Source organism: Callionymus lyra, chromosome 15, assembly GCF_982586985.1.
Source record: "Callionymus lyra chromosome 15, fCalLyr1.hap1.1, whole genome shotgun sequence".
Classification (NCBI taxonomy): Eukaryota; Metazoa; Chordata; class Actinopteri; order Syngnathiformes; family Callionymidae; genus Callionymus; species Callionymus lyra.
In genome coordinates, this window is record NC_141832.1 from 15,193,358 (window position 1) to 15,221,299 (window position 27,942).

At 38.5% G+C, this 27,942-nt stretch overlaps 3 protein-coding genes across 4 annotated transcripts; 1 reads left to right on the forward strand and 2 right to left on the reverse strand.

Moving 5' to 3' along the window:
- Positions 1–1,334: 1,334 nt before the first annotated feature.
- tubb4bl (tubulin, beta 4B class IVb-like) lies at positions 1,335–4,568 on the reverse strand. 2 transcript variants are annotated; one of them, XM_087810112.1, is made up of 4 exons: positions 4,460–4,568; positions 3,849–3,957; positions 3,648–3,758; positions 1,335–2,667 (listed from the first exon to the last, which is right to left on the reverse strand). In XM_087810112.1, exons 1-4 carry the CDS (start codon positions 4,514–4,516, stop codon positions 1,610–1,612), a joined length of 1,335 nt encoding a protein of 444 aa, XP_087666238.1. In that variant the 5' UTR covers positions 4,517–4,568; the 3' UTR covers positions 1,335–1,609. The 2 variants fall into 2 exon arrangements, with proteins under 2 accessions (XP_087666238.1, XP_087666237.1); XM_087810111.1 differs by having other exon boundaries at positions 3,648–3,957.
- A 3,725-nt stretch (positions 4,569–8,293) lies between these two features.
- On the forward strand, positions 8,294–13,674 carry LOC148065076 (zinc-binding protein A33). The gene is made up of 6 exons (XM_087810113.1): positions 8,294–9,236; positions 9,618–9,713; positions 10,884–11,114; positions 11,183–11,205; positions 11,265–11,377; positions 12,616–13,674. Exons 1-6 carry the CDS (start codon positions 8,829–8,831, stop codon positions 13,152–13,154), a joined length of 1,410 nt encoding a protein of 469 aa, XP_087666239.1. The 5' UTR covers positions 8,294–8,828; the 3' UTR covers positions 13,155–13,674.
- A 1,507-nt stretch (positions 13,675–15,181) lies between these two features.
- LOC148065077 (G protein-coupled receptor 183-like) lies at positions 15,182–16,114 on the reverse strand. Its single transcript, XM_087808370.1, has one exon. The coding sequence runs from the start codon at positions 16,112–16,114 to the stop codon at positions 15,182–15,184; it is 933 nt and encodes a 310-aa protein (XP_087664496.1).
- Positions 16,115–27,942: the final 11,828 nt, after the last annotated feature.

The following is a 27,942-nucleotide window of genomic DNA, read 5'->3' on the forward strand; positions in this document are numbered from 1 at the left end:
GTGGGGCATGATTCTACCGACAGACACTTTATCAATGTTTATTTTTATCTTTTTAAATTCTCAGCTCAACTGTAGTTGAAGAGCAAAACATATTAGCATTCATTCACTTTTTAAAAGACTTGGAAAATGTTTAATGTTGTAAGAAATATGCAAGTCAATAACAGAATAATACACAAGATGTTTTTAAAAGACATTTAACCAAAACACTGTTCATGATATTTACCAGTTCTTGTGTATTAATTAAAGCATATTTATTAAAGCAAATTCATTACTATTGCTAGCTCACGGAAATGCTAATAGCTAATGCTAACTAAGTGGACAAGTGAAGAAGGAGCTTCAAGAGAAGAGCAAACATAACTCCGGGTTTGTGTAACAGTAGATAAGAGAGTCATATTTGATAAGAAAGCTCTGCTGGGAATTTCACTGAAACACTGAGTCATAGATGAAGAAAACAACCTGCTTTTTTAACTCCTTATGTATCATTTAGAAATATTTGCTTGGCTATTTAAATACAAATAACTTACTATATCACTTTTAAATACTAATACTTTTGTTTTTGGGTTTTATAATAAGGTCAAATACAGGTTTAATTGGTAAATCTGATTTAGACTATTTTGGGGCAACAGTGCTCGCTTCTGGTTTAGATTAAGTTCGATCAAGCGACATCTAGCGGTCATTTTGGCGAACTGCAAGAAATGGAACCCTCCCTAATTTCATCTAATACAGTTAAATAAAGTATAATTTGCATTAAGAATTACAAAAGGACCATAGATCAAATATATACTTTAAACCAAATAATAATAGAAATAAAAGAAAAAACTATAAATATCAGGTTTTAGAAAGTTTCTTCTTCACAGGAAATATAAATGGTTATAAAATTAATAATATAAAGATGAGTTGGTCATGGTGTTCTGGAATTCATTTTAGGTTTTCAAAGTCGAAGGTCACTTTCCCAAATGCCAACCATATTCCCCCCATCACAGTATAAAAAATTTAAATCAGAAAAACAGATTTTGTATCACGAAAGTCCCCAAATACATTATTTTGGCATTTAAAACAACAAAACGAACATAAAATACTGGACTGTTTCCTCCACTAATATCATTTGTAATTTAAACATTCATATGTCAACATGCATTTGATTTACTCAACAACCTAAATAGTATTAATAATAATAGTAATAGTATAGTATTATTTGTGTAACTAGGACAAGGCCCTCTTACTTTAACAGGCAATCATTGTGAATTTAATAGAAATACTTTACTTACGACTCGATAATGAAAACGAACGGCTGTGATCAATACAACGGTTGTAAACAAAGAGACGCAGGCAGATAAAAATGACCTTTTAATCAGTTTTTATTTCTTTTCCAATTCCAAGGCTTCACAGTGGAGCGAGCTTGCTTTTGTTCCAACAAGACAATGGCAGTGCAGATGAGAGGGCGTTAATAATTCAGTGCAATGACGATGAGCAAAAAAAAAACAACATCTGACGCTAGTATCACAACACCAGAACCAAACTGACCTAGATGAGCTGGACCTTATGTCATGAGGATGGGGGGAGGAGCGGGTGAGATGGAGCTAGTTAAGAGGAGGGTTTTTTTTTTTTTTTAGGCGGCTTCTTCCTCGCCCTCCTCCTCGAACTCGCCCTCCTCGGCCGTGGCGTCCTGGTACTGCTGGTACTCGGACACCAGGTCGTTCATGTTGCTCTCGGCCTCGGTGAACTCCATCTCGTCCATGCCCTCGCCGGTGTACCAGTGGAGGAAAGCCTTGCGGCGGAACATGGCGGTGAACTGCTCGGAGATGCGCTTGAACAGCTCCTGGATGGCGGTGCTGTTGCCGATGAAGGTGGCGGCCATCTTGAGGCCGCGGGGCGGGATGTCGCAGACGGCCGTCTTCACGTTGTTGGGGATCCACTCCACGAAGTAGCTGCTGTTCTTGTTCTGGACGTTGAGCATCTGCTCGTCCACCTCCTTCATGGACATGCGGCCGCGGAACACCGCCGCCACCGTCAGGTAGCGGCCGTGGCGCGGGTCGCAGGCGGCCATCATGTTCTTGGCGTCGAACATCTGCTGGGTGAGCTCCGGCACCGACAGGGCCCGGTACTGCTGGCTGCCGCGGCTGGTGAGCGGGGCGAAGCCCGGCATGAAGAAGTGGAGGCGCGGGAAGGGCACCATGTTGACGGCCAGCTTGCGGAGGTCGGCGTTGAGCTGCCCGGGGAAGCGGAGGCAGGTGGTGACGCCGCTCATGGTGGCCGACACCAGGTGGTTGAGGTCCCCGTAGGTGGGCGTGGTGAGCTTCAGGGTGCGGAAGCAGATGTCGTAGAGGGCCTCATTGTCAATGCAGTAGGTCTCGTCGGTGTTCTCCACCAGCTGGTGGACGGAGAGCGTGGCGTTGTACGGCTCCACCACGGTGTCGGACACCTTGGGCGACGGCACCACGCTGAAGGTGTTCATGATGCGGTCCGGGTACTCCTCGCGGATCTTGCTGATGAGCAGGGTGCCCATGCCGGAGCCGGTGCCGCCGCCCAGGGAGTGGGTCAGCTGGAAGCCCTGGAGGCAGTCGCAGCTCTCAGCCTCTTTCCTCACCACGTCCAGGACCGAGTCCACGAGCTCCGCCCCCTCCGTGTAGTGACCCTTGGCCCAGTTGTTTCCGGCGCCGCTCTGGCCTACGGACGGAAATCACATGAATCGTCAGTAGGGGGAGTCGATGAGCATGAATCTGGTGATACGGTACGTATCCTGTTGTGTTATCAGTTTCATCTTGATCTTTAAAGTATATACTTTATTGAATATTGTTTTGATTGTTTAAGCGCTTTGTGACCCTGGTCTGGAAAAGCGATATACAAATAAAAATTACTTACTTACTTACAATATATGTATCGTAGAAACAACGATATATTGGGCAGGTTAAGAAAATATTGATAAACCAATACATCGCCATTTTTTACAATATCAATATTCAACATTTATTTATCCTACTTCTTTTATGGTTTATGTTTCAATAAATAACGAGTTAAATACAATTATTTAACAAACTTAAGCAATATTCACAGTGTTTGTTCATTTTATTTTGCAATTAAACCTCTAGGTGGCAGCAGTCAGTACATTTTCGAACAACAATCCCACGAGATCCAAGGCGATGACTCAGCACGAGAGGATACAGTCGACTCCATCAGCTTTTAAAGCAGATGTTTGGAGATATTGTGGTTCCAAAAAAAATTTAATTGACTTAGAGGCCACATGATATACTGTGACTGTTATACGGGGGCCGTCAATCCAAGAGAAGGAAGGGACCAATAAAGAATTTAATATAATGGGAAAACTTAAATGTAAATAAATAAAAGGACAATCTAAAATATGCTATAGTACTAATTTGATTTAGTTTTTTGATATTAAGGATTTTAAAGGAGAAAACAACGATGCATATTTAGAATATTTTGCAATTTAATCTAAAATGGATCAAATGCAAGGAAGTATTATGTCTTAAATACATTTTGATACTTTTAATTGTATATAAAAAAAAACAGTAGCCATTAAAAGGACAAATAAAATGAATAAATGAGGAAACAAACACAAAATAAAATAGAATTCATGTAGAGTTGAACTCGTAATAAAATTCTTGAACAGCTCGTATCGTCAGGCCTACCAAAGACGAAGTTGTCGGGTCTAAAGATCTGACCGAAGGGTCCAGATCTGACCGAGTCCATGGTTCCGGGCTCCAGGTCCACGAGGATGGCACGTGGCACATACTTCCCACCTTGAAAAGAAAGAAGGAATGTCAGCTCACGGACGACAAAAAACGAACAAATAAATCTTTGTTTAAAAAAAAAGAAAACAAGATCCGTACCTGAGGCCTCGTTGTAGTAGACGCTGATCCGGTCCAGCTGCAGGTCGCTGTCCCCATGGTAGCTCCCGGTGGGATCGATCCCGTGCTCATCGCTGATCACCTCCCAGAACTGGGAGGGTGTGGCGGGCGGGGGGAGGAAGAAGAAGAAAGGGGGGAGACAGATGTTAGGATCAGCCCAAAAGTGAGTATAAATAGCGACATTACAAAGCGGTTTAATTGAATCGAGGTCAAAGTGGGCAGATTTATTCCTGTAATCTGGTAAGTATCCTCTAACAACATATGGAAACATGTGCAGGATTTATCAAGACATTCCTTTTTTTTTTTAAACCAATTTGCAGAGAAGAATAGTGGGCGGAAAAATGGGTCAATAGAAGGGAGGGGGAGGGGAACTGATGAAAAGAAGACCCCAAAATCTACTTTAAACAGATTTATAAATCGAGTTTATCTTAAATGTTGCAGTACATAGAGAAATATAAGAAACAATGGTGAGGGAAATAAAAAAAAGAGGATGGTGCTTCTCTAACCTTCTTCAAGGATGAAAGACAGGATGGATGAAGTGATGAAGATCAATTTTTTTTAATGTTTTAAAAAAGGTTAAAACTCAAACTTACCTTCGCCCCGATCTGGTTTCCGCACTGACCGGCTTGTAGATGCACAATTTCTCGCATGTTTGCTGAGCAGAGACGAAGGGCAGGAGGGACAAGAAAAGCTTTTGCACTGATTCTGAGGGATTATGGCGGAGGCTGACGATGGAGCCGCGGCTGCGCGCGCCGTGATTGGCTGGGACGGTGGCGCAAGTTGACGGCATCCTGCGCGGCGACCAATGGGAGGGCGGCCGGGGGGCGGGACTTAAGGCCGTGGAAATGGCGGATAGGATGCTGGATGTGAGGATGTGGAGTCTGATTCCTTCGAACCGAGTGAACCCACGCACGGGAACACGCACGGAGACACCCGGAATGGCTTCGTGTTTAAGGTCATTGGTTTTTTTTGTTGTTTTTAAAAAAAAAATCTAATTTCCATCCTTTTTTTGTTTGGTTAGAGAAATCCTAACAAATCTTCGAGCATCATCATCATGTGTGACTAACAGGGATATAAAGGACACCCTGGACAGAACGCCACGCCATTAGATACCAGAAATATATTACAATTTTAAAGCAGCAACACACTTTTATTTTAATTTTATTCAATTAACTTTCATTTCAAATTTAAAAAAAACACAAAACTCTACAAAAGACGTACAATAGTTGTACCTCAATATATATATATTTTAAACCAGTAAAAATGACAAATTTTCGATATATATGTATATGTCGGTTATCAATGTAGCTGATTGAATGATGAAAAGCTTTATTTATATATGACCACTTAAGGTCGTAAATAAACCTAACATTTAAGTTAAAAAACTTGATTTTAATAATTCCTTTCTTAAATAACAGTGTATTTTTTAAAATTAAACAGTATTTTCATGTTTATAACAATTGCATTTCCATAGATATAGCCGTTGATTTAGACCCTTTGTAGAGACATATTTATTAAATGAGCCTTAAATGCATCAAAGGTTGTTTTAATTGTTTAAGTAAAATAATCCTAAACAGTCAGTATTTGAGAAGCAAACAGATATTTTTTTATCACCAATATATTAAGACCTTTTAAGTAGTTTTAAAATGAGATACACAATAATATTAATAATGTTTATTTGTTCGTAGCTAACACTATACATGTAGATTTCCATGTGCTATCATTTAACTCAGGGTACTTCTTGGATTATTATGAATAGTTGTTTTAAAAGCCAAATCTATAGGATTTAAAATAGTTTTTTGGCTCCCTCTACTATGTTACTGAAATATTTCAATTTTCTTATTGGCAGTTAACAATTTTCTGACTGCAGATGTGTTTACAAAAGAAGATTAAGGGTTTTGTGATGACGGTTCTTGTTTCTTGGTTACTCAGAGCGTCTCTGACTCACTGTTGTGAAGCAGTTTTGTGGTCACATGACACTCGCAGACTCTCAGGGCGAGTCGTAACAAAGTTATGCATTGAAGTGCATTGTTTAAATTGTTAATGTTCTGCTGCGTGCTTTTCAAGATTCAATTAATTTTCAAGTTGTCACAGACGTTCCCAAAAAACATACATAAACATTATATCAGCTCCAATACACATATTAAGTAAGTAAGTAATTTTTATTTGTATAGCGCTTTTCCAGACCAGGGTCACAAAGCGCTTAAACAATCAAAACAATATTCAATAAAGTATATACTTTAAAGATCAAGATAAAACTGATAACACAACAGGAGTTCCAGAAAACCAAGGAAAAGCCTGAACAAATAGAAACGTCTGAAGATGTTTCTTAAAGGAGTCAGTAGATCCATCAAGCGCAAAGAGAGAGGAAGATCGTTCCAAAGCTTAGGAGCAACAGCCTGAAAAGATTTCTCTCCTCTGGTTCAGGAACCATCAGTAGATTCTGATCCACAGACCTCAGAGCCCGAGCTGGGGTGTAAGGCTGGATCAGATCAGTGATGTAAGGAGGAGCCTGACCATGAATAGATCTGAAAGTAAGAATCAGAATTTTAAAGTTGATCCTGAAAGAAACTGGAAGCCAGTGAAGAGTTTTAAGGATCGGAGAAATGTGAGTTCTTCTACTAGAGCGGGTTAGAATTCTCGCTGCAGAGTTTTGTATTAACTGCAGACAAGACAGATCCTTCTTGTTAAGACATGAAAACAAACTGTTACAATAGTCCAGAAGAGAAGAAACAAACGCATGGATTACAAGCTCCAGATCATGTTCCGACAACATTTTCCTAAGTTTAGAGATTTTTCTCAGTTGAAGGAAACATTTTCTGGTCAGTTTTCTGCAGTGTTGAACAAGAGACATGTCTTTATCAAATACAACACCCAGGTTTCTCAGGCTCAGTTTGACAGACTGACCTAAGTCACCCAAGTACTGACTCAACCCTGGAACCTTATCATCAGGAGCAATAACCAGAGTTTCAGTTTTGTCCACATTTTCACGCAGCCATTGTTTGATTTCTAGCAAACAATTGACTAAGCTGTTCAGCCTCTGGGGCTCAGTTGGATCAAAAGAGCAGTAGAGCTGGATGTCATCAGCAAAAATGTGATAAGAAACATCAGGAAATCTCTGAATGATTTTACCGAGGGGAATCAAGTACAGCAAAAACAATAAAGGACCCAGAACAGAACCTTGAGGGACTCCACACAACAGATCTGCCGATTCAGACCTCATTTGATTGGCAGATACACTAAAACTGCGCCCAGAAAGGTAAGATGAGAACCATTCTAACACAGACCCAGACAGTCCCACTTCATCCCTCAGTCTTCTCAGCAGGATCTGGTGATCAACTGTGTCAAAGGCTGAGGACAGATCCAAGAGAACCAGAACAGTGGATTTACCCGAGTCAGCCGACATCATGATGTCACTGGACACTTTCAATAAAGCTGTCTCCGTAGAGTGATGTTTACGGAAGCCAGACTGAACAAAGACAGCTGCTCAGACACCACCTTCTCCAAGATCTTGGACAAGAAAGGGAGCTTAGAAATAGGCCTGAAATGACTGAGGTCAGTTGGGTCTAAGCCTGGTTTTTTTAGCAGAGGCTCCACAATGGCATGTTTAAATGCATTGGGAAAAACTCCTGTGGAAAGGGAGAGGTTCACCATATTGGTAACCCAGGGGCCAAAAGTAATTAAAAGTAATAAGACAATCATTTTAAGCTATAATGATAATAGAATAACAACATAATTAAAATCAGTGGATAAAATTGACACAATAATAAATACATTACTAGAAAATATCTGTATTGTCTTAATGTGATTGTATTGTTCATCCTTTACCTATAATCTTTTATTGAGAATCTTAAAAGGTGCTCTTAAATAAATAACGTTATTATTATAAATATAATGCATATTTAAATATAATTTAATACCTTAATAAAATAGTTAAAAGAAGGTATGTAGTATTCTTTCAATGTACATGTTCAATACATAATGTAATAATACATTTCATTATATAATTCATTAATAAATATGTACTTAAATATGAAAAAGTGTTTTTTTAAACTGTTTAATATAAGTAGGTAAGTAAGTAATTTTTATTTGTATAGCGCTTATCCAGACCAGGGTCACAAAGCGCTTAAACAATCAAAACAATATTCAATAAAGTACATACTTTAAAGATCAAGATAATACTGAGAACAACACAGGAGTTCCAGAAAATCAAGGAAAATCCTGAACAAATAGAAACGTCTTAAGATGTTTCTTAAAGGACAAATAGAAACGTCTTAAGATGTTTCTTAAAGGACAAATAGGAACGTCTTAAGATGTTTCTTAAAGGAGTCAGTAGACTATAGCATTGTATCCACGAGGCACTTTGTTTACAAAATGTTACATTTATTTATTCATTGTCTGTTTATAAAACATGTTTTTAACAAATACTCTAGGGTACATAGTTTCTTCATTTGTGTATTTGTGGCAGCTGACTCAACTATGAAGCGACAAGTGGCATGTGTACGGCAAAGTCTGCAAAATAAGCAGAAGAAACTTATTTCCCAAAATACCCTTCGTGAGGCAACTGTAGCACATTTGTTCTGCTTTTAAAGCCTGCAGTTGCTGCTGCCGGGAATAGCCCACATTCCTCCGAGAGGGAAGTGAAAACACCCGTCTTTCTCACTCCTTTATTCCCCCCTTGATACAATCATATGAACCGGCGTGAATGCATTTTGTGCTGATTCTTTTAAGGAGCTACTGTCTTTCTTGCATGATTACATTCCAAAGTACAGACGAGTCGCCTGCTCGACTCCGATTGGCCGACGACTTCTGCCCAATGGAGTCTCACTTCCTGTTTCCCAGCACTGAAACCAGTTCCCAGTGTCTCGCCAGCTGAGTTACTCCCACTGAAGTCATGCTGGAGGACCAGCGCTCGCTGCCAAACAGACAAGACTTTGAAGTTCTCGAGTGGTCTCTGCTGGGATGTCTTCACCCATGTCTCTCCCGGAGGAGGACCTCACCTGTCCCGTGTGCTGCGAGATCTTCACCGACCCGGTGCTCCTGGGATGCAGCCACAGCTTCTGCAGGAGATGCCTCAAGCGCTACTGGGAGACGGCCGGTCACCGCGAGTGTCCGGTCTGCAGGAAGAGGGCCTCCAAGTGCAAGCCCCCGACCAACCTGGCCCTGAGGAACGTCTGCGAGGCGGTCCTGCAGCGGAGGCTGAGCTGCGAGTCGGCGGCGGAGGAGAAGCCGAGGTGCGACCAGCACAAGGAGGAGCTCAAGCTCTTCTGTCTCGTGGACCAGGAGCCCATCTGCGTGGTGTGCCAGTCGTCCAAGATGCACAAGAGCCACGAGTGCGCCCCCGTCGAGGAGGCGGCGCGAGACTGTAAGGTAACGTCGATCCGGCTTTTTGTTTTTCTCGAACTCGGACGGGGAAACACCTCAAGTCAGAATGTTGCTCCACAAGTCTTTCTTTAGGTCATTTCTAAGAACTAGAATTTTGAAATGTGGATCTTAACATCTGAGGGACTTCTGCTCCACTTACACGAACATATAGCCCTCGATCTGTATCCATGTGGCCCCCCATGAGGTCAAAGATCAATCAGAAACTATTTAAATTTACTTTTGTCCTCCGATTTGATCATTTTTGTGCAAATAAAACAATTAAAAACACTACTTTTAGAATATTAAGCTTGTTTTTAATACTTGTATTTTATACTGTATCATATGTGGCCCCCGATGAAAGTTTAATGGCCCTCCACTGATTTGTAGGATGAGCTGGCTCTGTCCCTCAAGGGCCTGCAGAAGAAACTGGACAATCTGAAGAGGATCAGCAAGACTTCAGCGGACATGTTCAATTACATAAAGGTACATGAATGTAACTTTATCGACAACATGGAAAACAACAAGTGAGAATGAAGCACCTCTTGCTACGACCGTGTTATTCGCTAACTCACGTCATGACTAATAAACCTTGATTTATTTTTTTTAAGGGCTAAAATAATGGTTAAAAATATATATATATATATATAAAATGATAAAGTTGTTTTTTTAAATTATTTTTATTATAATCCACATACTTCCCAGTTTGTCCTGTGGCCTCCTTCTAGTTTTAACTAAATGATGAGTATTTTTTTTATTTTTATTAATATAACCAGTTTATCTGACATTTAAATAAAAATATATGTTTTTCCTTTTTGTTCCGATTCTAGAGATTAAAGTATACCCAGAAGTAACATTTATGTTTTGGATTGTTGATAAAAATGAGCAGAATTATTAAAGATGTGTTACTAAAAAATACAGTTTATGCACATTTTTTTATTTTAAATTCTTTGTAATAAAACAACTTCATATTTAGAGAGTTTGAAGTAAAAATTAAAATATTAGTCAGTTATTTTGTCATTAACTGGTCAAATCTTCGATGTATAAATATGTTTTTATAAATACAGTTTTGGAGAAATTGAACGCAACGTTTAATTTAATATGAAATGCTTCTTGTACTTTTAAAAGTCAAATTATTAACTAAAAAGTGTGGCTTAACTATTCAAGAACATGAAAACTATTACAGCTTTAAATTGTTTTTGTTATTTATTTTAATATTGTCTTTGTCTTTAACATGTATATTGACGTTCTGTTTAACATTTTATTTATTTATTTAACAATTTATTGACAAATTATATTTAAATATGCTGCCTTTGTCTCAAACTGTTATGTTTGTTTATATACTAGTGATATAAATATATTAATATTTTTAATTTTAAGGAGCAATAAGTAACATGTTGCGATTTTTAATAAGGTTATTTTTTGTATGCGAGTGTCCACACGACCACCAGTAAGAGATTTACCACTGAAAGACTTAGCTTGTTTTATAAACAAATGCACATGCTGAATTTGGAGTTCATGTCATTGCAGTTACACTTGTCTGACACGCGGGGTCGCCAGAAACAATGTTTTGAATCCTGCACGTAGCCCCTTTTTTCGTCTATGTTGTGCTAATAAAAAATCAGGTCAAGTAAGTTCAGAACGTTCCGTCCGCAGAGTCAGTCTCTGGAGACCCAGCGCGTGATCAAGGGTCAGTTCGAGGAGCTTCACCGGGTCCTGCACGAGGAGGAGGCGTCCAGGTTAGCGGCGGTGAAGAAGGAGGAGGAGGACAAGATCGCCCGGATGACGGAGAAGGTCAAAGAGATCTCGGAGGAGGTGCTGTCACTCACGGAGACCATCACTGTCATCCAGGAGCAGCTTGAAGAAGAAGATATGGTTCTACTGACCGTAAGCTTCATCGCCTCCATTTTCATTTATTCAACATCTTTTTCACGACTTTTATTTTATCTCCACAGAATTTTAAAGATGTCCAAGAAAGGTACGTCCCTTCAAAACGTCTCGCTGTCTGAGACTTCTTCTAATGTTTCTGAACGACAGATGCTCATCGATCGCGATCGACAACATGTCCGGAGCTCTGATCGACGTCACCAATCATCTCTGCAACCTCAAGTATAGGGTTTGGGAGAAAATGCTGGATCACGTGGATTACAGTGAGTCCGAGTCCAAGATACTGGTCTATGTAGGGGCGGCCATAGAGACTCTTATAGAACCCCATGAAACAGTGTCGTGTTGTTTAGAGGTCAGCAGGTGGCGCCATCAGTTTAAAAATGATGTGATGTTTCATTAGAACAGTTGTTTAAAACAAAGGAAAATAGTGCAAATGCTGCCATCTAGTGGACTCTGACAATAATGATACGGTTTCATGAAGCTTCGTCAGAAAAATCACTATTTTTTTAAATTTTTTAAATTTTAATATTTACACAGATTCTTTTACAGCCCATAATTGTTTTTGATAAATTAATTTAATGTTAATAAATACCGTTTTTTTAAGAAACCTGATTATGTGTCTTTTTAGGAATTAAGAAATTGTTTTTAACTGAGTTGGAAGCACGACAAAAACACTGGACCCCCCCAAAAAACCTTCAAATATTCCAACAACTCCAAGTATTAGTGTCCCTTTCTTTTTAGAAGATCCAGAATATGCTCACCTGAGATTATATTTAAGCAATGTATTCACTTGAATAGAATAGAATACTGAAACAACTGAGTTTTCTGACTATACATTTGTGAATGTCCTTTGTGTTTAGAACTCATGAACCGACTCTTAGCATCACTATTTCATGAAAATAATACTTCTGTCTTTCATTTTCCATAAGGAGTTGTTACTTTTCATTTAAGAATTGATGGAGAAAAACTTTGTAACTTTGTCGTTTAACCGAAGAAACTGACCTCACTGAAAAAAAAAAACTCATCTCTGTGATGGAAATAAGATCATGTTTTGATAGTTCCTCATCACTGATATTACTCTCGTATTATTCTTCATCGCTGCTGTGGGAAAGAGACGTGGGAGGTCCAGCGTTTTCGTATGTTTTTGTGTGTCGACTCTGAAGGAGTGAACGCCGGCCCGGCCTCGAGAGATAAAACCTTTTTCATATCCGTTTCTACTGACTTTGAATTTACTGCTCGTGGATTTTGACAGAGAGTCATTGTTTAAAGACACTTTGACCCACTTTAATTATATATTTTACTGTTTTTATTTACTTTAAAATCATTTATTTTTTATTTGCATACATGTGTGCCGTCGATGTGCTTATATTTTTGTTAAAGAATATTTTAAATATTCAATTTTTCTTCTTTAAATACCATGTAAATGTAACCATATTGGTTTGTGTACTTTATTTTTCTGCCATCTTTAACTTTCCCCCCTTTTCTACTTCCTGTCTGCCAGCCCCTGTGACCTTGGACCCAAACACAGCGCACCCCTGCCTCATCCTGTCCGATGACCTCACTTCCCTCCACTACACAAAGCAGTCGGTCTGTTGCCCCGACAACCCCGAGCGCTTCCACATGAGCGCGGAGGTGGTGGGCAGCACCGCCCTGGGGTCAGGAAGCCACCACTGGGTCGTCGAAACAGGAAGTAACGAGGAGTGGCTGCTGGGCGTGATCGCGGCGTCGGCGCCCAGGAACGCCGACGCCTCGGCTCGACCCGAGAACGGCTTCTGGACCTTGAGCTACCAGGACCGGGAGCTCCGGGCCATGACCTCGCCGCCGACCGCCCTCGCCTTCACAGAGGCTCCCGCGCAGGTCAAAGTTCACGTGGACTACAACAAGGGGACGGTGACGTTCGTGGACCTCGCCGAAGAAAGACTCATTCATTGTTTCACTCACACCTTCACGGAGACGCTGCTTCCTTACTTCTACACCCGGAGCAGTCAGCCGCTCCGGATCCTGCCGGAGAAGGTTCTGGTCACGATGTTGCGTCAGTAGAAAAAACTCTGAAGATTCTAAATGATTGACAACCAATGAACAATCTTGTATTTTTGCACATTTGTAATCTGATAATGAAGGGTTGACTCCATTGTGATGCTTGTTCTTGCACTGATTTTTTTTCTACGAATAGTATTTTAATATCAAGGTTTTGTTTGATTTGAATAAATCCAGGTGTTTAAAAAAAACAAAAAAAACCTTGTGCATTTGCATCTTTTGTACACCAGATGGCGCCAGAGATAATCAATTTATCGCCTACTACAGGTTTTGGATTTGTTGATACATTTTGACAAAGGTTGAAGATTTAAACGAGGGATTTATTTGAATCACATCTGGAAAATATCAATGATGCTATCAAGCGTTAAATGTTAATTCATATAATTATCATTAATTAAATGATCACAACTTTTAACATGAGATACGGAAACGCTAAAGAGCCAATTCTAATTCGTTTTTTTATTTTTATTTTGCATGTTCTTGCACTGATTTTTTTTTACTAATAGTATTTTAATAACAAAGTTATGTTTGATTTGAATAAATCCAGGTGTTTATAAAAAAAAAAATAAACCTTGTGCATCTGCATCTTTTGTACACCAGATGGCGATATTCATTGTATCGCCTACTAAAAGTTTTGGATTTGTTGATTCATTTTGACAAAGGTTGAAGATTTAAACGAGGGATTTATTTAAATCACATCTGGAAAATATCAATGATGCTATCAAGCGTTAAATGTTCATTCAATATATCTATGTATCGATCAAAACTTTTAACATGAGAAAACGCTAAAGCGCCAATTCTAATTGTTTTTTGTATTTTTTTTTAACTCGTTGAATCGAGTTACTTAAAAAAAACTAGGTGCAAATTTCAAAATTAATTTCTTGCAGGGATTAATAAATAGTTTTAATTTAACGACACATTATTATTTCCAAGATAAAAGTTTATGACCAACAACACGAGTGATTGATAAAATGATAAGACATTTTTTGTATGAATAAGATCTTTATTTAAACCGTGTGGGATCGTTTTCCTCCTGAGTCGCATTGTTCAACTCTCAGACAGGTGAGTCATCTCCACCTTCTGTTGTTATTTTTGCACAGGTGTGTCTTGTCTGCGTCAGGATTGAAAATAAATAAATAAATAGAAACAAAACGTTGTTGTTGTTGAACGAGACTTTGGTTTGTATTTTTAACTGCAGGGAATCCAAATGTCCTCAATAAATAACGTAGATGACAACAATCCATAACAAACTAATTACATTTCCCTCTTGTTTGTCTTTCAATCCATCTAGTTCTCCTTGTGTGTCTTTTTCATCTCCTCGATTTCTTTGGCAACCCTCCTTTATTTTATGATAAAAATGTGATCAAACTAAAAGCTATGAAATACTTTACCCTTTGCTTTTATTTTTATTTGATCATTTTACTGATTATAGGATTAAAATTTCCATTATTTTTTGTACATTGTTCATGTGGGGTAAAATAATTTGAGAATATTGTTCCAGTTTTCTATAATTAAAAGCAATTTGTCACATAATATCTTTTATTTTGCCGATTCAATTTGAACTAAGCCACACCAGCACTCTTTAGTTTTCCCCTTTTGTCTTTTTTCTTCAATAATTATAAACAAAACATAACAGAACCGGTCCGTAAAGTATTTGTTACGACGCCAACAATGAAGATAATTTCTGTTCTACGGTTTATTACTGTCTGAAAGATGTTATTAAAGAGTTTCAGTTAAGTTTAGTCAACAAGTAAACTAGTGAAAATGAGTGAAACACAAACTATTTTTCATAATCCTTCAATAACAATCAGACAGTAAACTATTGATGGTCTTTTGGTCATTATATTCAGAGACCACTAGATGGCAGTGTTTGCACTATTTTCCTTTGTTTTCAACAACCGTTCTAAAGAAACGTGATTTTAAAACTGATGGCGCCACCTACTGACCTCTAAACAACATGACACCGTTCATGAAGCTTCACCAGCTCATCACTACATTAAAAACCGATCTGAAGGCCTCATGAATGTCTCCTAAAACGGTTGATTTTCGGGTGTTTCCACCTTTTTTTCGCCCGAACAAGGGCAAAACCTTTTGACGCAGGAGTCGGGAAGGAAGGGAATCTTCTCCAGGCGCGACAGGTAGACCAGCGGCTGGATGGTGCTGCTGATGTTGAGGAAGGCGAACCCGACCGGCTGCACGTAACAGCGGAACACGTCGGGCGAGTAGTGGTCCTCGAAGGGGAAGAGGGCGACGGGCGGGAGGTAGTTGCAGACGATGATGCAGAGCAGAGAGAGGACCATCTTGAACGCTCTCTTCTTCATGGGGTGCATCTCGTCTTTACCCGTGGCTTTGGACTTCTTGAGGGCCCACAGAATGCAGGCGTTGCACGCCAGCATCCAGGCGAAGGCGGCGAGGATCTCGCCCGTGAAGACCTTCTCGAAGTTGGGGAGCCCCCCCACCGTCTTAGCCGCCGAGTAGGCGAAGGTGAGGCCGAGCAGCAGCACCGACAGACCCAGCCGGTACCGGACGGGCTTCAGTCGGCCGAAGGTCAGCGGGAAGAGCACGGCGATGAAGCGATCCAGGCAGATGGAGGACAGGAACAAGGGACCGCTGGTGTCCTTCACCCCGTAGGCGAACTTCAGAGCCGACCACACCTCTTTGCTCTGCCAGAGGTAGAGGTTGAGGAAGCTGACCGGGGTCATGGAGCCGAAGTAGGCGTCCATGAAGGCCAGGCATCCGAGGAAGATGTCGGAGGTGGTCGGCTCCTTGCGCTTGTGGATGAGGATGGCGATGACGAGGACGTTGGCGGGGATGCCCACCGCCACGTTGATGCACTGCAGCGTCAGGTCGAACAGGATTCCTTCCACTTGATGGTCGCAGCCGTCGAACACGCTGAAGGGCTTCGGAGTGCCGTTGACGCTTTGAGCGGTGGCGTTGCTCAGCCACGATGCATTTCTCTCCATGTTGAGCTGCGAAATGGATACGATAGAATATATTGTGATACTGTAGTAACAAGGATATATTTATAATATTGTCGAGTACTTGACTCTGGAGTTGCAGAATTTACAGACCACATGACTCTTGACGAAGTCGTAACTGCTTTTGTTTGCTTTTAAACCTAAATATGTCCAAACATCAGCATTAAAAAGTGAAGTTGACTGTATCCTCTCGTCCTCAGTCATCTGAATATGGAGACTCAGTCATGAGTTTGTCGCTTTGTAAACATGAGGATTGAAAAGTAAAACTGTATTAAAAAATAGGATGGTGTAGACGCAAGAATCTTGCAATACGATACGTACTACAATACAGGGGCAACGATACACTATAATACAGTATAGTACTGTAGTAACAAGGACATATTTGTAATATTGTTGAGTACTTGACTCTGGTGTTTCAGAATTTACAGACCACATGACTCTTGATGAAGTCGTAACTGCTTTTGTTTGTTTTTAAACCTAAATATGTCCAAACATCAGCTTTAAAAAGTGAAGTCGACTGTATCCTCTCGTCCTCAGTCATCTGAATATGGAGACTCAGTCATGAGATTGTCGCTTTATAAACATGAGGATTGAAAAGTAAAACTGTATTAAAAAAATAGGATGGTGTAGCCGCAAGAATCTTGCAATACGATAGGTACTACAATACAGGGGCAACTATACACTATAATACAGTATATTACTCTAGTAACAATGATATACTTGTAGTATTGTTGAGTACTTGACTCTGATGTTGCAGAATTTACAGACCACATGACCCTTGACGAAGTCGTAACTGCTTTCGTTTGTTTTTAAACCTAAATATGTCCAAACATCAGCTTTAAAAAGTGAAGTTGACTGTATCCTCTTGTCCTCAGTCATCTGAATATCGAGACTCAGTCATGAGATTGTCGCTTTATAAACATGAGGTTTGAAAAATAAAACTGTATTAAAAAAATAGGTTGGTGTAGCCGCAAGAATCTTGCGATACGATACGTACCATGATACAGGGGCAACGTTACACTATAATACAGTATAGTACTGTAGTAACAAGGATATATTTATAATATTGTCGAGTACTTGACTCTGGTGTTGCAGAATTTACAGACCACATGACTCTTGACGAAGTCGTAACTGCTTTCATTTGTTTTGAAATCAAAATATGTCCAAACATCAACTTTAAAAGCTGCTGGAGTCGACTGTATCCTCTCGTCCTCAGTCGCCACCGGGATATTGCGGGAATTCAATGTTCATTTTGCTGCGGAGAACGTAATGACTGCTGCCATCTAGCGGATAGAAGTTTAATTGCTCAATTCAAAACATTAACACGGCTTGAAAGTTTGTTAATTGTAAATAAATAAAAATAAGATAATTATTTTATCGTGAAAAATGTCATGGTTATTTAAAATGTAAAAAATATATATAATCTTGATTTAAAAAATAGTATTATTTTATTAAGGACACACACATTTTTGTACTTTAAACCGTATTTTTTTTTAGTACACATAAAATAGGATTTGCAAGCACAAAAAAAAGGCGATACAGTACTGTTGAGTATCGTTAAAGTACCGTGGACATATATATATCCCCATAAGGGAATGAGCGGTTAAGAAAATGAATGAATAAATCCTGTATTAAAGCCCCAATGAGTAAGATTCAAAACATTCGTAACTGCAACGTCATTAAATCTGTGTTTCGCCGTTGCTAGTTTTCCATGTAAAACGAAATGTAAAAGGCTCTTGTGGTTTTATCTTCCTGGTAGGACAAATAAAATATCTCAGTACTTCACTCACAAGTTAAGTGTAGTAAAGAAAATGGCAGAACCAGACGAGTGGAAGCTGTTGACTTCAATCTAACTGACGGTACAAACATGTCCAGAGGCTGTTTTCGTGCCGACTCACCTCTGGGATCTTTTGTATTTACAAAAAGTAGGACTCACAGAGGAGACCTTAGGTTTCAGGTTCCACCCATTTGGACGTGTATATAAAAAAAAAGAAAGTAGCAGCTCACAAATCAAAACAGTCACTAGATATGTAACTGATATGCTAGTATGAGCAGCAGCTACTTAACTCATTTGTTTATGGAATATAATCTTTTTTATGGTTATTATTTTAATACGTTGATTTTCATCCCAGATGGGTCGTTTGCATGACTTGGAGAAACATCTGCACACCCGAGTGGATCTGAGTGGATTTTAATTTTTAGGAGCTGGAGGCTGTGGTTGTTGTTGTGGGCGAAGCTATCAGGGGGATCTTTGAGCTTCACTCGGACCACGACTCCTCGTCTGTGGATCTTCTTCATGGCCTCCAGGTCTACGTCGGGAAATAAAGCTCCTAATGGGACCCATCGGTCGGAGACTTATGTTTGGATGATTCATCAACGCAGTCTTTAAACCTTTAAAACCGAACCAATGTTTATTGTTTAAAGGTGTAAATGGTAGATTATAATCTAATTTGTAATCTATTCACACATTTTGAGTTGACGAATTTTGGTTCAATATGTCTTTTGTGCCTCATCAGGTAATCTTAAAGTTTGTAAATGTACTACTAACACTCACAAATAATTGTATCATGTCATTTTCTTTCAATATCTATTGTATTTTCAGCCCATTAATTCTATTAAGAGTTTGATTTTAAACACTTTCATCCAGATGTTACTTCCAGTAAAACATCTAAAAACATGGCCAAAAAAACGTATTTTCTTTCTTTTCTTTAGTTTATTTCTTCAAAAAAGCGCTTAATAAAGTTTATTTTTTACTATTGTTGTCTTCATGGCCAATATATATATATTTTTTTAATTCACTAGACATTTTTGTTTGTATTTATTCCTCTTATTATAAATATATTAATTCACGAATATCTTTTTAATTAATATAATAACCTTTTTTTCCTTCGTTGCCAAATAAACTTCTTTTTTTGTTTAATGGTTCTTTATTTATTGACATTTTCCTCCAAAATTCCATCTCAACTCTTCTCCCCCGTAACATTATCATACTTTTTTCAGCAAAACACAGAAGTGCTTAATAATTAATGTTCAAATTGAGTAAATTTCCATAAAACAAAAGTTGGCGTTATCTTAATTTGTGAGCGTCCACAAACAAAACAAAAAAGACACAAAACTAATAAACTAAAACTTTTTTTTCTTTTTCAAATAAAAAAGTTTACTCACCACAAAAGGTGGAACTTTTCAGCACCGTGGAGTCGCACCCAACATTTAAAAATGTTTCTAGGATCCTTTATAAAGACCAGCGTGACCAGTAGGAGGAGCTCTACTGTTTTTCGTAAGCAAATCCACTGAGAATTGAAGTTAGACAGGGTTGATGGAAGGTGAACAACAACGTCCTTCTCTTGACTAGAACATTTAATATTAAACATCAATATTTCTTTTATTTTAACAGTTTATAATTGTTTCATGAAATAAACCGGGGAAAAAGCGCTTTACTATGATTTTGAAGGCAGAAAAAGTGTCTCTCACTAATAATCATGTGCTTAAAGTTTAAGGCGAGTCAGCAAAAACTCATGCAACTCATTAAATTATTAAAAAAGACGAAGCATCTGCACTGAATATTTTAATAAACTAAAGAAAACTCCAGAAAAATGACGTCAATTCCAAACATAAAGATGATTTTGTTTAAATAAAGTTTTTTCTTAGTGTAAAATGATCATTTTAGGATCAAAAGAAAAACAGAAGTCAGTGAATAATTTATAAAGGAGAAACAAATACTGAATAAAATTGGATTTTATTTCAGAGAATGTTTTAATTTCTTACACAATTTAGTAAAAACATTGTGTCACTGTCCACATGAGGTCAACGTCTAGTGATCTGCGAACCCCCGAAAGGCTTTTGGCCCCCAAAGAAAGGAAGAATTGTCAACAAAACTCTTCCCCTCGACCGGTTTCTGCCACGATGTCGCTCTGAATATGTACTAATCACCGTAATTAAAGCCCCCGAGTCCTCGGGCTGCTGCTCAGCCTCACATGCTGCCCAAGTGCCACTTGGCAATCGCTGCTTTGCTGTGTTGATCGTAGACACGATGGGATTCCTCGAAAGCAGACCAAGAAAAATACGATGCAGTCCACGAAAGGATTTTTGGCTCCCAATAGCATAATATAACATCATGAAAAGGGTTGTCGATCCAGTCAAACTGATAGTGAACGCAAGAATTTGACGAAAAACTCAAGATACATAAGTTCGATCGAGTGTTTGACTCAAAATTCTCATTTTGTTCAGCCTTTAATCAAGACTTCCATAAGATTTGAACCCATTGTTGGAGTCCAGAATTTTGATCCAGAGTTTTTGTTTTTGTTTTGTCAATTTCCGTTATGCTATTACCAAAAATTGTGGGTCTTTTGCAAACATTGTCATTGTTTGATCATTTTCGTGTCGCAATTAAACTTATGGCCGCTAGATGGCAGCAGTCGTTACGTCCCCTGCAGCTGAAGCTACAATGAAATCGTGCTAGATCCTGATGATGACTGAGGACGAGAGGATACCGTCGACCCTTATATGTTTTTTTTTACAATTTACATGCAAATATAAGCAGAATTTTTTCATCTTTGTTTTTCGCAAGTAAAGTTCCTGTAATGACATCCCCTGCAGCTATAGGAACAATGAAATCATGCGAGGCCCAGCAATGACTGAGGACGAGAGGATACAGTTGACTCCAATAATATTTTTATTTATTTACAATTTACATCCAAATATTGGAAGATTTTCTTCTTTTTTTTTAGCAATTAAACTTCCAGTAATGACATCCCCTGCAGCTATAGGAACAATGAAATCATGCGAGGCCCAGCAATGACTGAGGACGAGATGATACAGTTGACTCCAATAATAGTGTTGTTTATTTTAAATTTAGATAAAAAAATGTACAGCATTTGATCATTTTTGTTTCATAATAAAACTTCCAGTAATGACATTCCCTGCAGCTATAAAAACAATGAAATCATGCAAGACCTGGCAATGACTGAGAACAAGAGGATACCGTCTACTCCTATCATTTTTTAAAATTTACATCCAAATATTTACAGAATTTGTTCATTTTTGTTTTGTATTGAAACTTCCAGTAATGACGTCCCCTGCAGCTATAGGAACAATTCAGTCATGCGAGGCCCGGCAATGACTGAGGACGAGAGGATACACGTTTACACTGACATTTGGACATATCTTGGTTTCAAAACTAATGAAAGTCCTATTTTATGTGTACTAAAAAAAATGTATGGTTTAAAGTACAATAATGTGTCTGTCCTTAATAAAATAGTACTATTTTTTAAATCAAGATTATATATATTTTATTACATCTTAAATTACCACAACATTTTTAAGGATAAAATAATTCTCTTATTTTTATTTATTTACAATTAACAAACTTTCAAGCCGTGTTAATGTTTGAGTTGCAATTAAACTTCTATCCGCTAGATGGAAGCAGTCATTACGTTTTTCCACAGCAAAATGAACATTGAAATCCCGCAGTATCCCGGTGATGACTGAGGACAAGAGGATACAGCCGACTTCAGCAGTTTTTAAAGCTGATGTTTGGACATATTTTGGTTTCAAAACAAATGAAAGCAGTTACTACTTCGTCAAGAGTCATGTGGTCTGTAAATTCTGCAACACCAGAGTCAAGTACTCGACAATACTACAAATATATCCTTGATACAAAAGTATTGCAAATTATTGAATTGTTGCCCCTCTATCGTGATACCGTATTTTTTTTTATTTTTTACCAATACACACACCTAGTTGGAAGTAAATATCTGGGATTGTCGGAGAAAGCTTCACAGAGAAACGTATCTCAACTCTTTAGACCAACGTACCTCTTCAATTTCATCTTTTGTTTCCGACATCGATCACCGTTAGTTTTAATATCACGCAGGACTGAGTGACAGGTCGTTTTGATTGGTCGCGTCAGTCCCGTGGAGACTTGTTGGTAATTACCAAGGTGTCACTCACGAAGTGCGGCAACAGATGAACGACCTGACTGTATGAATGAATTAAACGTGATCCTGTTTTTGTTCCGTGAGGCCTTTGTTCTTCACTAAATGTTCCTTTAAAAGTGGAAAAAGCATGAAAACAGTGGCATTTCAAAGCCGAAGGAACGTGGAGATAAAAAAAGAGGAAGAGGTCGTGTCGAGTCGAGCCACTGAAGTGGGCACGTCGAGAGTGTGAACAGCTAGATTAGCTATTTTTACACCTGAGGACATGGTTGGAGTCTGTCGTCGAACAGCGTTTCCAGTTCACGCAGAGTGCTAACAGCTGTTCTCGAAAAATAAACAATGTGCTTCATCACAATTTAATCTAAGATTACAAACTCACTTATTCATGCTCGCTGCGTCGTCCCACGACTATTTCACTCCTCGACACTGACTAGGGTTGTCTTGGGATGAAGCCTGTCCCAGCGATTCAGGGCTATAGAGAGGAGCTAACCAGGTAGAACAAACTCCTCTTTTCACTTGTACTTTTCGCTTCTGTGACCGAGCAGTGTCAATAAAGTTGTGCGACGTACTTACGAGAACCCAAACAAATACTCACGTCCAAGCGCAACGAACAAAAATGACCTTAAATGTGTGAGTTTAAGATAAACTGAACTTTTCTTCAAATAATTGTAGATTTAAGTGTGTCTTAAATAGATGTTGGACTCTATTATATAATAAGCATGTTTATGTTTGTACAAAACTCTCTTTTCATAGAAATATTTACATTAGAAAATGTGCTTAAGCCCCGCCCACTTATAACCATTTCTGGAGATACATCTTGTTTACCATAACCACACCCACTCTGCTGGGATTGGTCAAACATCGAGGTGTGTCCCCGCGCGTCATCAATCCCGTAAGTCTCCACCTGTAATAGACTCAATAGACCAATAGAAAAGTGGGGGCGTGATTACAGCTGGCTTGAGGAGGTGTGAAGCCATTATTACGCCATAATGGACTCCGCTCCCGTAACCTCTCGTTCGCCTAGATTTAAGAAAGTTATAAGTTCAAAACAGGGTCATGATGAGGGACTTACTGCATCTTGGAGTTGGGTTTTGACATTAGTTGACCTTTAAATCAAAACACAACTTGGCTACAAACACATTTTCAGTTTCAGTGGAATAAAACACGAGCAGTCGGAGGCTTCTGGTCCACTGCTCGCTCTGCATCTTAAGTACTGGTATCATGCAGGCCTCGACCGTCCCTCGGGCGAAGCCCTTTTGTTTTCCCTGCTTGTGTTGACATTTGAGAACAGGTGCGGTCCACCCTCTAGTGGCCGACCCCAGGAGGGAAAACACTGTGACACTGAAGTATCAGCGCGAGGATGAGAAGATCTACTCTGGTGGAAGAACACTCACTGAAGGCAATATATTATTTTTATTTGATTCTTAATCCCCAAATGGATTGAGGCTGAAGGTTGTATGCCATTGCAATTACGCTGTTTTACCACCAGGGGCGCCAGGAAAACAATCATACAAATTCAATTTTAAGATTAAGCTTAAATTCCACTACGTACAAAAAAACTACTTGACTCGTCTAATCAGGATTGTGTAGTTCATCGGGTTTGTGTATTTGTTTTGGTTACCAAAGGGTCGAGGGTTGTCTGACACACAATGTTTTGACGTTCTAAATAAACAAAGCCAGATTAACAATTGTTTCACGCACCACTTGCATCCTTGCAACGTTCTTGTAAACTATTATGGGCTGTTACGTAATTAGTAATTTGCATCTATTCATAGCCACTGTGTGTGTATGTGTGTGTAGTCACTGATACAAAAGGCTATTTTGTTAGAACCCAGAACCTCCTTGACACAGGTCACAACTGGAAACCCGAGCGACTAAAGGCGTCCAATCAGGTTCTAACTGACGGTGGAATGTCCGTACGGGACCCACGTCATTATCAGGGGCCAAAACTCCGGGCTCAGTTGAACGACCAGAATCAAAGAGCTGGAAATGGACTGTTATCAAGGACACAAACACACACATGCAGTGCTGGCAAGAATCCTCAAAGCTCTTCAGTCGTACACACAGGAAGTGTAGCTCGCACTGCAACTAGGTTACCATTCAAACAACAAATAAACTCTGATTCTGTTGTAGCATCGTTTCATTACCATCCTAATACGTCTAAGGTATTTTTAGCCACAAACCAAAGCTGTTTTGGAGAGAAGCTGTAGTTACTTGCCAGGTTTCTAAAGCAAAAATAAAACACTGTTTTATGTTGAGAAATTCATCTGACAAACCTCTTAAAACAGAGCTTTATCAACGGGTTTATCAGTAAAAGTGAGATTATTTGCTGTTGGATTTGTAGCCACGGTTTAAACATTAACTTCTTCTCCGTAACGGCTCTCTCTGTTGGACACTAGCGGTACTGATGGTGATTTTAGCTAAAAGACTTTTCATATTAGCATTAAATCGTTTAAATAAACAAATTCATTGTCTTTTTAAATCGTATTATTTTATAAAACATCATTGCTTGTTTATTTTTTCTCGAGAAACACCTGCTAGATTTGATTTCAGATTGAGGTTAGATTTGCAATTGCTAGTGCAACTCAGAATCCTCAGTGACATGACCTTCCGCTATAGTTTTACGAAAGATCTCAAAATCTTTTTTAAATAAAAAAAAAAGGAAACCAATACCGGTCGAGAGAAACAAATAATCACCACAACATTTCTGTGGTGTTGATTAATAACAACCCAAGAAACCCCCAAAATGTAATAAAACAAACAAACAAACGGTACTAGCATGTTAGCATGTCAAGATGCTATTTTGTTCTATTTTCCCCCAAAAAAGTATTCATCAACTGATCAAATCACAGTATATTTGAATTCAAACCGGACCGTGACTCATAAATATCGTCTCAACTCAAATTAAATACACTTATAGAAAATAAGTAAAACACAAAGTACATTTGGGACCATCTTGTTGCAGAGAAACTGGCCCAGACCTCCTGCTGATTCAGCATTATGATAATATATACAGTATATTAATAGACTTAACATTTGTTTGTTTTCTTCATGTCGACCCATTTCGTTAATGCTGCTCTTATTTAAAGGGTAGGAGAAAATAACGCTGAGGACCTCTGAACTATAGTTCACTTAAAGAAAACTACTTGGGAGATTTAAGTGGCGCTGCTGTCCTGGAAGAATACAGCAATAAACATGACATTTAAAAATCTGTTCTTAGCCTATAGTTTTCTATCTTCTAGTTTAAATGGTACATTTTATTATTTCAGATCCACGTGTGGTGAAAAAAGTGGTGCTAAACCTTAATCATTGTTAGTGATAATAATAATAATAAATAATAATAATAATAATGGTGATGGTCTATTGAAGCTTCATTAAGCAGTGTTATTAATGTCAGAGTCCACTAGATGGCGGTCTCTGCACTACTTTCCTTTGTTTTCACACACTATTCTAATGAAACATCACTTCATTTTTAAACTGATGGCGCCACCTACTGACTTCTAAACAGCATGACACTGTTTCATGAAGCTTCATCAGCCCATTACTAATCATTGGACAGAGATCAACGGAGGCGAAGAAGAGAGTGCAGACAGGGCGGAGATTAATAAAAGAGTTTATCTATGACAAAACAAGGAAACGTTAGGTTGGTTTAGACTCCAACAAAGGGACAATCAGAAGAATAACTTCATAGTGAATTTGGAAGATTGAAGTAAAAAGGGGATGTAAGCTAGCGCTAGCTAGCTAATGCTAGTTAGAGTTTTAAAAAAGTTGCCAGTGTAGTAGTATAAATATTGTGAGTTCTACCTGATCATTGTTATTGTTGCTAGTGTAGCATAGTGTTATTTTAATAACACACAAAAAACAAAACCTTCTCATTTGGATGCTAATTTTTAATTATTTTGGGAAATTCTTCAAACCAACTAGCTGCGACGCTAAATAGTAAAGGTTAATTGAAAGGCTTTAATGTTTTTAAACTGTAAATAAGTAAACTGTATATAAGTAAGTAAGTAAATACCTCAAAATTTCACTTCTAATTTTTGGATTGCTCTCAAAATCAATAATTAAAAGTAATTAAACTCAGAGTTAATCGTATTAAGACTTTTAATGAAAAATTCATGGCCTTATGTAAACATGAAAGCCATTTACATGCTTTGTCCATTATTTATGCTCAGCCTTGTTCAGTGACACAGTTACGCACTCAGTTGTCAGGAAATATTGTTTTATTTCCAGTCACATGACCCTCCTCTCTGAGTCTTAAAGGAGAACATTTGGATTTGCATTTTGTACTAATGGCCAGTAGGGGGTATAGATTCAATTTGAATTCTTAAAAAGCACTTTATCGCTTGAATACGCATTTTTTTGGGTCTAAAAAAGTCCATAAAAGACCTTTTCTTACCACCATGTAACTTCATAAAAGACGTTGGATCATCATAATCGACTCAATCGGGTTATTAGGTCACAAAAAAACAAGGTGTTAACCGGACGCCGGAGCTTATTGAGGATGTTATAAAAGCGACAGGTTTTTATGACACAAATGACCCGCTCTTGTTAAATAATAATGGTGTTTGTGACGGACAAACGCAGCTTATCGCCACATGCCGGAGGTCTTTGAACCTCGTATAGGGACGAAGGTCAAGTCCGTGTTTATCAGAGTTTTATTTGTCGATGTGTTATCCAGGGAACCGAAGCATTCTTTCACCCTAAAATCGGTTATTTAAGAGCCGTTAAATCAAGTTTTAGGTTTTGATATCGGTCAGTTACCCTTAGAGTGGATCTGGAATGACGCTTTTATGTTTATACTTTTATTTATTCTAAGATTTATCTTCGCGGCACAGGGTCGATTAGCGATGTGGTTCTGAGCCAGATGTGACCAGATGTGTTTTTATGGTCCCGTTTATAACCTTTTAGATTTAGTTTACGAGCGAGGAATAAAACTGTTGCAAGCCATAACAGAGGGCCGCGTTAAAATCGCCAGTCGCGCGTCCGACTCACTTTTTATCCCCCGAAATGTAAACATTTAAATTAAATCAAACTTTTTTTAAGACGCTTGTGTAAATATCGACTTTAATGTAGGTTTGATTGATGAATCCGTTCTTGGCCGGGACGTGTCGACGAGAAATAAAAAAAAAAAAAAAAAGTTTTCAAAATAAACAGTTTACATTGTCGGAGGAATGGTAGTTATTTCTACTTCGTGTGCCCTTTGAAGAATTCATGGGAGTTTGCCAGTTCACATGCTTTTTGTGTCTAGAAGTATGTGGTTCAGAACCCTATATGACCGGTGCAAGAGTCCGGTCCAGTTTTTCAGGGTTAGGGTTAAAGTTAGGGTGAGTCTGAGGCCTCAGACATACTTATTTACAAAGTTTATTTTTGTTTTATTGTGACCACGGTGTCATTTCTTTACTGCATTGGTAGATTTCACTTTAGAATTACTTAAGCTAGCACTGATACCAACTACCTAAGCCAAAAAGTATATAATGGGAAAACTACTATTTTTGTTGATACTGTAAAGTAAAGAAAATGACAATTTTAAATACATATAATGTACAACTTTTACTATATATATATATATATATATGCTATTTGCTACGTAATGTAAATAATGTAATATCAAATTCTGAATGAATATGTTTGGTGCTTAAAGAAAATGAATAAAAGGTGCAAATGTAATCACTTATGACAATGCATTACGCAAAATTTAGATTTAATTATTAAAAATAGGTGTGTATTGGCAAGTATCTGGCGACATGTATCACGATACAGGGGTTACGATACGATATATTGTGATGTATTTGTAGTATTGTCGAGTACTTGACTCTGGTGTTGCAGAATTTACAAACCACATGACTTTTAACTTTTTCATTTGTTTTGAAACTAAAAATA